Source organism: Caloenas nicobarica, chromosome 1, assembly GCF_036013445.1.
Source record: "Caloenas nicobarica isolate bCalNic1 chromosome 1, bCalNic1.hap1, whole genome shotgun sequence".
In the NCBI taxonomy this organism is placed as follows: Eukaryota; Metazoa; Chordata; class Aves; order Columbiformes; family Columbidae; genus Caloenas; species Caloenas nicobarica.
The window spans coordinates 159,454,904-159,470,180 of record NC_088245.1 but is presented as its reverse complement, the minus strand read 5'-3'; the positions used below and the strand labels follow the sequence as shown (position 1 = coordinate 159,470,180).

At 36.2% G+C, this 15,277-nt stretch overlaps 1 protein-coding gene across 1 annotated transcript in view; it reads left to right on the top strand.

Moving 5' to 3' along the window:
* TM9SF2 (transmembrane 9 superfamily member 2) overlaps positions 1 to 14,633 on the top strand; it is a 29,344-nt gene extending 14,711 nt beyond the window's left edge. The window contains exons 8-17 of the mRNA XM_065636515.1: positions 1,175 to 1,254; positions 1,340 to 1,448; positions 1,558 to 1,690; positions 1,935 to 2,054; positions 4,205 to 4,262; positions 4,910 to 5,069; positions 6,567 to 6,718; positions 7,764 to 7,875; positions 8,500 to 8,671; positions 13,009 to 14,633. Of these exons, the coding sequence (XP_065492587.1) occupies positions 1,175 to 1,254; positions 1,340 to 1,448; positions 1,558 to 1,690; positions 1,935 to 2,054; positions 4,205 to 4,262; positions 4,910 to 5,069; positions 6,567 to 6,718; positions 7,764 to 7,875; positions 8,500 to 8,671; positions 13,009 to 13,076 (1,164 nt within the window). The 3' untranslated portion in view covers positions 13,077 to 14,633. The remainder of the gene's footprint in view (positions 1 to 1,174; positions 1,255 to 1,339; positions 1,449 to 1,557; positions 1,691 to 1,934; positions 2,055 to 4,204; positions 4,263 to 4,909; positions 5,070 to 6,566; positions 6,719 to 7,763; positions 7,876 to 8,499; positions 8,672 to 13,008) is intronic.
* Positions 14,634 to 15,277: the final 644 nt, after the last annotated feature.

The window sequence follows — 15,277 nt, the reverse complement described above, 5'->3', positions numbered from 1 at the left end:
AGCAAGTACTTCTGGAAACCTGTCAGAAGTTAGTATTTAAGAATGACCTCAGCTTCATGCTATTATATTGTTTATCTTAAAAAAAAAAATTACATGCCCAGTTACGTGTGTGTTACTGTCCTGTGCACAATGTTATGTCACTTGGAGGTCGTCTTCTGAAATTCTACTGGGTCAGCACATCAGGTCATCTCTGGAAAACAGAAAAAAGGCAGTGTAGGTATGGGGAAAAATGTGCTTCTGTCCTAGAATCGTTGATGCTAGTATAGAAACTTGTTCCTTGCACTGCAACCTAGTTTTATTACTTCAGTGAGCTAGATATTTCATCTTGGCTAAACTTTTTAACCTGCTGGGTTTTATATTTTCAAAAACTGGCTTCACTGGAAAGCACTCTTGCTCTTGTACCTTATAAATTACTGAAATAACATCCTCTCAGAAAAGCATCTCTCCATTTTTATTAATTGATACTAGTGTTTATGGCTTGTTTAATAGCAATCTTCAGGTAGATCAGCACTGTTTATTCCTTTTTTCATGTTTACTCTGCAAAATAAAACAAAGAAATGCTCTTTTTGAAGTGTTTCTGATCAATCAGTGTTCAGTCTGAATAAGTATAATGAGTTTAAATGCATGAAGGAATAATTTGTTTTGCTCTACTAACAATGTAAGTTTTGTAGTGTTGTCTCCCTACCTGTCTTTCAGTATAAGCTTAATGTAACTGGATTGGTAGTTGGTGCTGAAACAAGGTTGTATCCAAGCAGAGGATAATTTGGAAAAAGCAGTGTCTAAAAAGTGGAACATTATGCTGGAGACTATGTAGCAGAGCTTAGTGTCTCAATGTCTGTTATGTTGGCTCATATATGCTAAAAAATGCTTATTTTTGTTATTCTGCTTGTCATTTGAATTTCGGATGAGTTAATGTAATTCTTGAAGGGAGGAAGCACAATTAAATTAATTTTATATACCTTTACGTCCTAAGAAGAAATAAGTGCTCGATACTGTTCAGAAAATATTTTGGGTTAGATTCTATGGTCAAATATTAGGTTTGCTTTAGGTAGTTATTAAACTATTCCTTATTTCCCTATTCAGTTTGTCATGACATTTAAGATTGCTTTGCATGAACATCAACTTGTAAATTTAATTTGGATACTGACTGAAACTAATGTGATTAATCTTTCAGGAAGAAAAAGATATAAGGTGGGCATCAAGATGGGATTATATTTTGGAATCCATGCCACACACTCACATCCAGTGGTTTAGGTGAGAAGAAAGTTCGTCTTCAAGTGTACTTGCACTGAAGTGTTTACATTGCAATTCGAATGATTTTTTTTTTTTTTTAATATAGTATTATGAATTCCTTGGTGATTGTCCTCTTTCTGTCTGGAATGGTAGCTATGATTATGTTGAGGACACTGCATAAAGACATTGCAAGATACAATCAGATGGACTCCACTGTAAGTCTGAAATATAGCTCCTAAAATTTATTTGGAACGTATGTATTTCTGTAACAGGCTATTTAAATGACAATCTACTGTATTAAAATAGGTGTATTTTCCTTTACAGGAAGATGCTCAAGAAGAATTTGGCTGGAAACTGGTTCATGGTGATATTTTCAGGCCCCCAAGAAAAGGAATGCTGTTGTCTGTTTTTCTAGGCTCTGGCACACAGATCTTAATAATGACTTTTGTTACCCTGTGTAAGTAATAAAGCGGGGAGGAGTTAGTTGAGCACATATGATCTTTCACTGCTAATCTCATGGCACTAGTAAAAATAGCAGTATAGTTTTTGTCTAGAAATCTCTTAAAAGTCTAAGATTCGAAACAGCTGAGCTGATATAGTAGGCATGCAACTTAGTAGATACAGATTTTAAGGTAACTGATGTATTGGCTTTAAGTCAAATGTGTAATTACTTTCTAAAATTGTGCATCTCTGGTTCGTAGTTTTTGCTTGCCTGGGATTTTTGTCACCTGCTAACCGAGGAGCTCTGATGACCTGTGCTGTAGTTTTGTGGGTACTGCTTGGAACTCCCGCTGGTTATGTTGCTGCCAGATTCTACAAATGTGAGTAAAAGTTATTTAAAATGACAGGGCTTAAGTTCATTAAAGTAAATTAGCATCATAGAACTGATTTTTATTTTCCAGTACTGTTTGTAGTTTGCCTTAGGGCAAGATGGGAGAAAAGTACTTACCTTAATAACAGAAAAGATGAATAAAATACCGACATGGTTACACTGGTTTTGATGCAATCGTGCCTAAAGACCCTGATTTGCTCTTGCTACTATGTGTTTATGTAATTGGGAAGCAAATTCCATTTTACTAGTACTAAGCTCATTACATCAGACAGTTTTGTACTTCTGTTTCTTACAGTGTGTGTGGGAGTGTTAACTTGCGTTTAGTTTTAGCCATCAATTTTGTTTGGTAACTTTTTTTTTTTCCCACATCATGAACTTCTATGCTTGCATGCCTGAGATTTGTCACCTCCTTTTAGCTAGTTCCTAGGTTTTTGGGAGAATGGTGCTTATCAGACTGTGGCAGGGGCATAGGGGGAAGGATTATTAGGTGTTCTGTAGTTGTAGAAATCAATCTAGTGGTGTTTGGGTACCTGACTAGTTAGTTGAAACTGTTTTCCTTAACTGATTCCAACTAGCTGTTGTTTCAAGGGCTGTCTACCAACCTTAAATGATTTGGCCCTGTATCCTCTGGTTTATTTTAAGGTGAAGCGTGCCATTTCGCACACAGCTTATTTTAACTACCTTACTCAAGGTACAAGTCTACTTATGACTGAGCTGGGTCTTTTGGGCTATTGTAATTCTGAACATACAGGGCTAGAGTTCCTGAACTTCAACCTGGAAGTAGGCATTGGAGTTCTTTCTTCTGACTATTCTGTACTTTGCGTGTGGGGAGAACCTCTGAGGTTGTATTTTGTAGGGAGTTTTTCCACAATGGTAGTGATGTGATAATGAACTATTCCTTGTCCTTCTCTTCAAGCCAGTTAGACTTAAATAGAAGGAGACTTTAGGACTAAGACCATAAGTGAGGACAGAATTAGTGTTTATGTCATGCTGTATATTATATGTTTTGAAGGATATTTTGAAGTGTATTGAAAGTAAATTGAATCCAGTATCTTTGGTGGAGATGTAACTAGTAATAATTACATTTCATATTTTACTTCTTGGGAATCATTTAGCTGATATTTGAATGTTGTGTTTGAGTACTGAGACAGTGAGTGACTGATCCAGAGATATTGTTTTAACATGAGGTGGTACATACCCTGTATAGAGCACGTAAACATGAATGTTTCTCCTTATATTATACAAATAATGTGAGACATAAACCAAAATGCAACTGAAATGGATATCCAGTTATAAAAGTGGGGGGTTTTTTCAACATTGTCTTTAAAAAGTGAAACCTAAGTTGAAATTAAATGGTTAAACTTAATAACCAGTGCCATTTTCTACCAAGACTTTATGAAGAAATAGAAACTCAATTAAAATCAATCTAACCATGGTCACTTCTGATTCTTGAAACAAAGAAGCATGTAATTATGGCAGTGCTCAGATGAAATTGTCAGCTTCACTGAATTCCAGCAGGATATTTTCATTTGAAAGTATGCTGACTAGAATTTTTATCAGCGTAGTGCAAATTCATAAAGATTTTCTTAATAAAGATATCTTTGGTCTTTTGGTATCTCCACTGCTTAATGCTGTTAAGACTCAAGAGAACATCACTGCTTCCTGTAAGCGTGTTAGTCCAGACTTTTCTTGTAGGATTCTTAGCCAAGAGTTATTTCAAGAAAACTGTTAAGCTTGCTTTTCACATATTTAGATTTTTTTTTCTACTGAAACGTGCAGACAAATGCTAGAAAGCTTAAACTTCTTAATCACTCCAGGTTTAAACTGTTTTTTAAAGACTCGAAAGTGCTGCAAATCTACTTCCTTCTTTTAACAGCTAAAGTGGTCAGAGACCTGGTTTATTTAGTTGGATACTTTTCCTGACCTTGGTCTGAAACTTTTCTTTGAAGCTCTGTGATTAAGCAATATGTTGAGGGAATTCAGTTTTATTACTGAAGATTTAGTTAACTGGTTTAAACTTGAGCATGATAGCTCATGAATACTCAAATAATGTGCTAAGTATAACAGGTAAATGGAGTGGAAAATTAATAGTTGTAAGCTTAATGTATGTTTTGATGACTGTCAAATGTTTTAATACAGCATTTGGAGGTGAGAAGTGGAAAACAAATGTCCTGCTGACATCATTCCTTTGTCCTGGGTAAGTTGAGAATATAGCCATGATTAAAATAATTAAATTGCTTCTCTGACATGCATAGGTAATTTTTAAGTTTCAGCTATCTGAGTAAATTTTATTACATCATCCCTTTATTCCAGAAGCTACAAGAATATCACGGCACTTTTGACAAAGATGAATATGTTACTGGCATATCATCCTTAGATTTCTTTTTTACTAAAGTTTTTTCTACTCTCACCACAATGAAAGGTTGATTAAGAGCATTATGATAATAGTAAGTTTTAGACAGACACACTTTTTCCTTGCTTTCTTTTACTCTCTAGGCTGTTTCCCTGACCACACTGTAGTTGGTCCTATATAGTGTCATATACTGTATAAACACTAGGATAAATTGTTCTACTTAATCACAGCAAGCAGTCTTACCCTGAAGTGTAGTTAAGACAAGCATATATTTGAAATTGTTTCATTGGAACGTCAGCCCCTGCTGGAGTTCAATCCCACTAGATTAAGAAAGAATTGCTTGTTTGACCTCTTCATTTTGATATTTCGTGTGTGTCATTTGGTTTTAACAGAGATTTACACTGAAATCTTCATACAGTGCTACTGTTTTGCTAACATTATTAAATGTTAAGGAGTATTTCTGTGCTCTAAGTGTGTTATGTATTTTTCAGAATTGTATTTGCGGATTTTTTTATCATGAACCTCATTCTCTGGGGCGAAGGCTCTTCAGCGGCTATTCCGTTTGGTACTTTGGTTGCTATTTTGGCACTCTGGTTTTGCATATCTGTACCGCTGACGTTTATTGGTGCCTATTTTGGTTTTAAGAAAAACGTAAGTGTTTGAGAAATTGTTTTGTGAGTATGCGCATTCACATATATACCCACCTATATATTTTTCACTGTATAGCCTATGACAGAGGTAATGCCTAAGCCAGTTGCATTGTCAGCTCCAGTTCTGTTCAGTTACTTTAGCACTGCATCAGATATCTAGTGTTGATATTCCAAGACTTTGATACTGAGTGGTTGTTGGTGGTGATATTTCTCTGCAACCATCAGGGTTATCATTTAATTGAGTGACTGCTCCAGACAAAGCAGTGCTATGGGCATTTTTTGGTTTAGTTAGCGTTAATTCTTTCATTACTAAAAAAATGTGTTGACCCAGCCAAGCATAGGGGAAAGCAACTTAGGCATTTCTTTTTTTCTCCATGTTTTTTGTTTCTGTCTGCCCTCTACACTCAGTCTTCAGAAGGATATTTTCTGATCACGTTGTTAGAGTTCTTGTCAAATCTCTTTGCATAAATATTATGTAAGTGGTTATCACTGCTTGGCAGACATTAATTGGGATTTACTTCTAAACTGACCAGTTTTACTTATATGAGGGCTCTTTGTGACACTGGTGACCAAAACTTCTTTAATAGTGAAATCAATTGTTTCATTTTCGCTTAAAAAGAGGTTTACTGCGGCCAAAAACTTAAAGATCTGTAAGTTCAGATATTTTGGTTTTTTTCCTATATAGGAAGCCAGAGTTCCAGCTCTCTATAGGTCTCATAGAATAACCTTCAGAGAATGTTTAGTATCTTAGAAGGCACTTTTAAAGTTGATTGTAGTTATCCCGTTTTTCTTAACTAGAATTCAGTGGGTTTTTTTCTGATAAACAGGTTGAAATTCCAGTAAACGCCTCTGCACTGTACAGAGGCAGTTCCTTTAAGAAAGGAGGATTTGATAAACTATAAGGCAAAGTGACAGGTGTCACAAATACATTCAAATCAGAAAGCAAGTACCTGGCAAGTATCCGTTGATGCTTTTGATGTAATCTTTACAGAAGGGGAAAGGTGGCAAAGTATGCATTTATCTGCCTTAAATTTTTTTTTCTCTCACCATGCTGATCTATGCATGCATCCTAAATTAGGATTTAATTTCCAGATTGAATCCCCTTAGTTTGTAAGTTTACCCTTATGTCATTCCTGGAGCGAATCCTGAAAAGCAACATACAGGGACTTTTAGAAGGGGAAAGCAAGAGTCTGTGCCACCACTATCCCCCAGCTGAAAAGTGAGAGATCAGCTCAGGCTTTGTTACAGGGTAATCATAAAAAGGGAAGTCCAAAATACCTGTGGGTATGTTTTTAGTAAGAGCTGTCTTTGAGCTTGTCTGCCTAGCAAATCTTGGTAGCTGGGTTGGTAGCAAAATCACATGTAGTGGTGGCTGGATATGTACATGGTCAAAACCAATACTAGACATTTGCAACCATTCGTTTCAAAAGCAAAGCAAAAAGGCGGTGCCATATATTGACGTGTTATTTATTTAGAAATTTCTTTTTTTCGTTTAAAGGCTATTGAACACCCTGTTCGCACAAATCAAATTCCTCGTCAGATTCCCGAGCAATCATTCTATACAAAGCCATTACCTGGCATTGTTATGGGCGGGATTCTGCCTTTTGGATGTATCTTTATACAGTTGTTCTTTATTCTCAATAGTATTTGGTAAGTTAACTATTGTCTATTTGAATATTCCCTGTAGAAAAGCTGGTAATTTCTTCATGAAAGTGTTTCTTCAAGATGGTTTGACTGATTTGGGGTGATGCAGGGTTACCAGAATACTGGTTCAATAAAAATTTAAATGTTACCATATTTTTAACATTTTGTGGTTTAGAAGATATTCAGTGCCTGTTTTTGCATATCGAGGTGTGTAGAGAAGTGGCTGTGATATGCTTAGCAATTTACAGCTGACCTACAATATTCAAATAGCTATTTTTCTCATGTGACTTCTCTCACTTCACATGTGGGTGGCTCTGAAGCTGACATATGGTATATAACTTGAGAGCCGTAAGTGTATTAAAATTGACTTGAGGATTTTTTGTAGTTGTTGTTGGGCTAGAAAAGTATTACTATTATACTCTTGGGAGAAAAAATAAGAAGAAAGTTTGTGAAATCTTTATGAAGGCACCAGACAGTAATTCTTTTAAAAGATAAAGCACCAAAGACTAGTCCAGTGTAAGTGAATTCTGATGTGAGCTCATGGCACACTGACAAACTAATCTACTGTGAGGGATTTGTCATCCTTCTGGCACAATTTAGTTATTGGATCTTGTTAAACTGTTTCTGAACCTTGAATAGGTGCCTCTACTCTATGTAGACAGCTACAGCATTTGACATTTCTTGTTATTTTGCAGCTCTGCCCCTTTGATTGAAATGTGAGGTGAAATCCAAGTTCTGCTGAAGTCAGTGGAAGAGGTCACGCTGACTTCACTGGAACTATAATTTCACTCATTATGTCCAGTCAGTTCTTTCCCTAAAATCCCAACCAGGAGTGTGCTTTGGCCTTGCTTTCTCACTGTTTTCAGACTGAGCTGCTAAGGTTCCTGTTCTTCAGTTAGAAAACAAATTAACTGATTGCATGGCCGCACAACTGATAGTACTTCAGTAGGAAGGAGAATACTTCAGGTGAAGGCGATATTACTGCATATGAAGAAGTAATATCTGCACAGTGTTCATTTTAATTATTTTTTTTTTAAACTCTCTTTTCTAGGTCTCACCAGATGTATTACATGTTTGGCTTCCTGTTCCTGGTATTCATTATTTTGGTTATTACATGTTCTGAGGCCACAATATTGCTCTGCTACTTCCATCTATGTGCAGAGGTAAGAAATATTCTTCAGTATTCACACTTGATGCAGTTTTAAGAATGTTTCTAAAGTTTTTAAGGCTTTTGTAACTGGAAATAAGTATTCCAGAATTCAACATAAATACCAATACTAGATGTCCTTAAACCACGTCTTTAAAAAGTGAAGCACAAGTGAAGCAGGCTACTTCTGGCAAAACTTGTAACAAATATTAAAACCATACACTGAGCACTGCTTAGTCAGATATCGTGTCTTTAGAGTCTAACTCTCTTTTTTTTTTTTTTTTTAAGATGCTAAACTAATCCATTAACTTTGTTCAATCAAAATGCATTTTTGCACATGCCCAACCTTGGGAGGAAAAAAAAAATCTCTGTAGCTGGCAATAGTAGGTCTGGTTTATTTGGGGGTTTAGAGTTTTGCCTAATTGATATTGATCTTTAGGTTTCTTATCTCTAATTGGGGATGGTGTAGTTAACGCAGTATTGATTATATGTAGGTCGTTTCCTGGAGATAAAAATAGTAAAAACTCACTTTTGGATAAAGCCATTATAGAATGTGACTCTGCATTCAGTGATAGGGTCAGTGCATTAGAGATGTATGGAATGTTACTCATTTTTTTTTTTTTTTCCCCACACCTTCTAGGACTATCACTGGCAGTGGCGCTCATTTCTGACTAGTGGTTTCACTGCAGTTTATTTCCTAATATATGCAATACATTATTTTTTTTCTAAACTGCAAATCACAGGAACAGCTAGCACCATTTTATATTTCGGTTATACCATGATTATGGTTTTGATCTTCTTCCTTTTCACAGGTAAGTGTATTGAACCTTAATTTCAAATTTTGAGTCTACCTTTAGCTTTCACAGTAGGGTACTTCGCAAAACTTACCTGCATACAGAATCATAAATGTTTATATAAATATTTGATTTTTTTTCCCAGGTAGTTGTGTAGCATTTTTAACTCTATGATCACAAATTTTAGTGAAAGAGATTAAGTGAAGATGAGGCAAAACTACTACTAATTTGAGATGTGGCCTGTAGTTAGATCTTCAAATATGACACCTTCAGATGTGATAAATATTTCTCTAGATTTCATTCCTATGTTAGTCATGAGACAAACTCTTTTTTATTTAGCTGCCTTTGGAGTAATACATTTCAAATCACGCACAAGTCTGAAGTCACAGTGTCAATTAAGGAAAAAACCACAGCTTTTGTGGAATAGGAGAAAGGAAGAAAGAGGAGTAGAAGTTGAAAGAGAATACTTTTTTCCTTTGCATTGATGTCTTCCAGAATTTCTTTACCTTCTTTCCCAATTGCACTGAAATAGCAGAGGCAGGGGACAGAACTTCTTAACTATTTTTTGATGTGGTCTTGTCACAACCTTGTCATCTTAATTGTGAGCTTTTGGAAAACCACCTGCCGTTAAGTGCTTGCACTTCAATTTCCTCTTCAGTAACTGAAGATGACAAAAGATTTTGTCACCTAATTTCAGTACTAAGAAGGAATCTTCAGTCAGATACGCGTATCTCTTGTTTGGGGTGGAGGAATGGCCGTGAAAGATGCAAGAAGTCTCTTTTCAAACTCATGCAAGAAGGCAGCAACCACCAGCTCCCCAAAAATCTTAAAAAGACTAAGCAGAATGTAATCAGTCTTTGGGGACTTTTCACCCTACAGAGCAATATTTTGTGAAAGCACTTTGGACTGATCAATGGTTTAAATTATTTCAAGCTCCACCTTTATGATGAAGTTTAATGATTCCTAAGGCTTTGAGATGGATTTATGTACACAGCTATAGAGGTTATATTTTGAGGCCTTCTAGAACACAAATGGCTTGTCATCAGAGCTTTTAATACAGATCTCACTATAAGCAAAAGTTTCATTTCCACTTAACACAGAATCACGGAATCACAGAATGTCAGGGATTGGAAGGGACCTCAAAAGATCATCTAGTCCAATCCCCCCGCCGGAGCAGGAACACCCAGATGAGGTTACACAGGAAGGTGTCCAGGCAGGTTTTGAATGTCTCCAGAGAAGGAGACTCCACAACCTCCCTGGGCAGCCTGTTCCAGTGTTCCGTCACCCTCACCGAGAAGTTTCTTCTCAAATTTAAGTGGAACCTCTTGTGTTCCAGCTTGAACCCATTACGTAGGAGAACAAAAAAAATCTAGTGGGAAAAGAACTGACATTTGAGAATGGTGGTCATTTTAAGTGTAACCAAATTATTAATTTCAAAGACCGCCACTTCAGCTTAGGAAATACTGAAGCTGTTTGTGCACCACGACTGAATGCAGATGATGATGAACAGGAGCAAGAGCCTGCAAGGAGTTTCTTGGGTCATTGCCTGTTAAAAGGAGGGAATGAGACTTCAGTACATTATATAATCTCTTTGAAAAGCGGTCCAGCTGTGTTCCAAAAGTGGTTAGTTTTATCTTCCATCCTTTTTAAGTCAGCCTAATGTGTTTTGGCATTGCTTGCGGATGTTTTGTAAGTTACACGTCATCTCTACTTTTATTTATCTTTTGTTTACCAGTTAGCAAGTCCTTCTGAATACGTAGATCAGAGATTCTGCCTCCCTTTCTCTCTCCGTCTTATTTCTCACCCTGCCTTTCTCGTAGCATCTATTTCTGATCTGGATTTACTCATAGCCTCATTGAACTGAAGACTTTGAGGATGCATGGTTGTTCAACTAGAAACAAATGTGTGCTGCTCTATGTAGATCAATTTTAAATGCAGTGCAAACTTACAAAGTAGCATGAAAAAAATAATTAGGTCTTACATAAGTGTAAAGTCAATTAATTTAGTTTCATTAGCTTTTCCAATAGATATTCAGCATGTCTGCCTTCAATACTAAACAGTTTTGGCCAAAAGCAGAATTGTCTTTACCCAGTCTCTTTGTTCAGTCTGTTTACTTCGGATGCATACAGTAATTTTGGAGTACACACATTCAGGACAAAGGGGATTCACAGTAAGTTTTCTATGCTGAGACTTGGCTTCGCTGCCTTTCTGCACCTAAGGTACCCATACATTAACAATTTCCATCTTTTGCCCTTATTCTTTCATGTCAGTCATGTCACATGACATCATCTAGAGGCATTAAGAGGTGTCCAGTGCATCTCCCTTTTCCTTTGCTCACACTTTCAATTGATGAGTTGGCTGTCTGGTGCCTGCCAGCAAATCTGGGGAGCCCTTTCCAGGGCAGGTTCACAAGCCAGCAGAGAAGAGGTGGTTTTACTCTAAGCCCCCTTCAGATGCTTTCTGTGGTAGTCGTTCATGTAATAGGCACAGTGGAGACACAAGTTATGCTGTGCAACTTGAACTAAGCTTTCAGAGTTTGCATGCTTTTGTTTTTTGAAATTTTCACTTTCTATATTGAAATTAGAGGAGAATACATGTGAAGTTAACCAAATGGTTAGACCTTTGAAACATCATATGCTTAATGATTTTTATTATCTACTTCCCACAAGGTTAAGTACAAATTGTGCTTTAATTTGAGGGAATAGTCCTATTTCTTAAGATTCAAGAGTAATTTTGTCTATTTAGGTTGATACACATTCAAAGGCAGATATGTTCAGTTCTCTGAGATTTACTGAAGTGCTTTGAGGTAAGGTTTTACAGAAAAAGTTAGAAGCTGGGTAAAGGGACAGGAATTTCTTCTCCAGTATCTTAAATGAAAAAGCATATTAGAAATTTAGCAAAAACTGCTTCTAAGGGCAACTGACTTCCTATGTCAGGATGATAAAGAAGCTAAAAGGAGAAAATTATAATTGTTGTATCAAAACTATTCTGCTGCTGCTTACTCATCTGTTAAAAATGGTCAGGATCAGGAAGGGTTTTGACGGTGCCCTGCTGCTCTGTCAGGGTAACACATGCTTCAGGCGCTCGCATCCGTGCTGCATTCCAGGTCATTGATCAGACTCAGCAGGCAAAATACCAGGAGCTACATGACAAATCTTTGATTCACAGCTGGGACCACAACTACGTATCATAGTAAATGAGTCAGTTAAACATCAGTAGTTTAGCAAGCGTGAAGGAAAAAAAAAAGAAAAGAAAAGAAAAAGTTGCATCATTCATGGTTCCTTCCAAGTTTGTAGAATGAATGAGTTAGCACACAACTTTTGTTGTGCCTCTTGCCAGATCTAAAATAAAGGTGATTTTTTTTCCTTTAAAGAACTTAGTTGGTTCTTGCATAAGATAAGGCTATGGTTTTAGAAGAAGTACTCAGGCAAAAATCAGATAATCTTCAGGGCTTTTTTCTTGTCCTAGTTTTTGTGGGAAATGAAGGTTCCCATAACAGGTGTTCCGAGTTGTTGTCGAGTCTGTTATCATTCTCATTGATGCTGCATTTTGAAGTAATGCAGTTAGATCAACAAAGGCCAACTCTATTGACTACTTTGCATTCAAAAGAGTATTTTTGTTAAAAACTTCTGGTGGAGTTTACAAACAGAAGGGGTGGAGCTATTTTTCTTCGGCTAAAAGACTTATAAGGTATCAGCGAAACAGTCTTTGTCCCTAAATTTCATTTCAAGTTTGCTTATGCTTTTTGACTGCCGTAAGTATTTCAGAAGTGTTTATTTTTAAGGTATGTAACACATTTTCAACAGGAAGTGCAAGTTGCATAGTAACTATACTGTGGTTTGAAATTTTTTACTTGAGTTATGCAGACATAAAGATAGTGCTTTAATTTTCCAAGACCTTAAAGTATAACTAAGAAATGCGAACGCCTTTTGATGCTGTCAGTCTAATTAGTTTATTAAATATAATAGCAATATTCTGACCAGCTGAGCAGATCAGGTAAAGTGTGTGTGTGTGACCAGTCACTGAGGAAGAGTGAAATGGAGCGGTGTGAAGGAGTCAAACTGGGTAATAATGAATCAACAAAGAACAAATATGTACGAAGAGAAATAACACAGATCTTAAGAGTCTTCCATGTGATCAGCTTGATGATTGTGAAAATGAGATACTTTACATAGTAGTTGATGCCTACAAAGACCAAGTACTTTCTGTAACTTACCATTATCTGATGGATGTAGTGAAGACTAAAGATAGCAGATTGCATAAATGTATGTCCTGATTTATGAACAACAGATAGAAATTGATGTCTCCTGTGTCAGTTTTCCTAATGTGCAACTTTTTTTTTTTTCTTTTTTTAGGGACAATTGGATTCTTTGCATGCTTTTGGTTTGTAACCAAAATATACAGTGTGGTGAAAGTTGACTGAAGAAACCAATGTAAAGCATTAACACAGAAGAGGTTTAATCTTCATTAACGTAATTAAAGACCTGGTCTAGTTGATGAACTTGAGCTTTATCAGAAGTATTGGCTTCCTATTCTTTGAGAATGATACTGAATATGCAGCTGCTCCAAACACTTTTTCCACTAACACGTTTGTATTGTGACTTAACAACCTGTTTTCATTCAGATCTTAATGAAGATCAGAGTTATCATATTTATGCATTTGTAAATACAACTCTACTTTAAAAGAAATGTTACGTTCTAATGGCAGAATAGAAGTGGCTGTATTACACAACTTAATGATACTTCTGATCAAAGTACAACTGTAAATAGGTTTTTCTAGCTTGGTAGGTGGGATGAATTATTTTTCTTTGAGGGAAATGAGAACTTTTTATTATGCTAACTTTGAAGGATGACTCTTAAGAAGTGTTGCTTTTAGTTTGGATGTGATTTTTATTTTTTACTGGTGTTACGTCCATAAATATTCTGATTTCTGTGACTTCATTAGTTTCGGTGTCTTGGCCTTTTAAACTGTGTGCCTCTGAGTCCTTGAATTTATAAATTCATAATCTAATAAATATTGTAAAAATGTCTTCAGTGGCTTATTACTTAAGTTCATAAAAATATGTAAATACAATTATATTGAAGACGGATGCTTAAAGATTGCATAGAGTATTTTATGGCATTTTCTATGGTTTCATGTATATTGACCCACCCTTAGATTTGCAAGAAATGTTATTTGTGCTACATGGCTATAACACTGAAATGTGATTGTGGCGCATGAGAACTAAATTATACACACGTTTAACAAAACCATTCTGCAGCATTAATCCAGTCCTTAACCCAGATGCGTTTTCAGAGTTTGCTATGGAATTGTCAGTTTGTTGAAAAGATCTTATAATGCATGAGTCAGCATTCTCTGCTGACCTTGCTTTTAAAAGATCTCAATGATACATATTCGATAAGGCAACTGTTGCTGATTGTACTTAATGTAGGTTAAAAATTAAAAGAAAATTACTATTTTTGCCTTATTTTAAGAGACTACTGTCAATTTTGGATGACTAGCATTAAAGCTATATTTGCTTTTTTTTGAAAATGGAGTATTTTGTTCGTATCTTGTTCAGTAATTTTAGACTCATAACACAACTTGGCTTTTGGCATGTTTTCACAAGCCTGATAACATTTTATTTAAATTAAACTTCATGTACCAATTGCCATTCATAAGGTTGGGTTTTTTTTTTTTTTTATTCTTACCAGTTTCCTTTCTAAAAGACCTTAACCTAGTGATGCTTGAATGTTGAACCCAATAAAAATATCTTTGGTTAAGGTCGCTTGTCATTATTAACCTCGTAAAAGCTGGCATGTAAAAAGGCTTCAGGTGATGTTTCCTCACTGGCTGTGCTCCACCACCCGTCCCCGATGAACCACACCGCTCTCGTGCTCCTCTGCCTGTCCCCAGCCGCAGCTCTATTCAGATGTTGTGGACAGATTTGTTCTCCTGCCCTTCCCCACACGCAGTCACTAGGAAATGCTGATTTCAGATAAATCTTCCATCTTTTATGTTCAAAACGGGGAAAAGGGTGAGCATGGTAAGCGTTTGTTCTTTAGTCGTGCAGTGAGCTGTAGTGTAACTCTTGGTTTAAATTTTAAAAAGTATAAAATTGACTGTTCTTAGTGTCTCCGGTTTTGTGGTCGCCTACTGTGTGTATAGTCTCTGCTCAAAGTCATCAGGAGTTATTACACAAATGGGAATGCTTAGTTTGAGAAACATGAATCAGTTGTCTGTTATTGAAATATAAATGTAATAGGTGCTCAAGAATTTCAGTGTAGTGATATCAAAACAGATTTTTGTGCTGTATTTACAACTGCTGTTTAAAAATCAGATTAATAGAAGTGAGATGTAGCCACTGTGGTATGTATATGGGTTTGAAACCGATGGGTATATTTCCCTCATTTTTTCTACAGACTAGTTGACAAGTCACGGCAGCTTCTTAAGTATCTTATTTTCACCTTTAAAGGCAGTTTGTGAAGTGTGTCATTATCTTCTGGAATCTAAACCTGCTGCATACATGATTTTTCCAAGCAGCCTTGCCTTGTAGTAACTGGAGCTGGTTTAGAACTGAGAATGGTTCGGTTTCAGTGTGCAGTTCTTGAGACAAAGCAGTTTAGTACATCACAGATTTTACA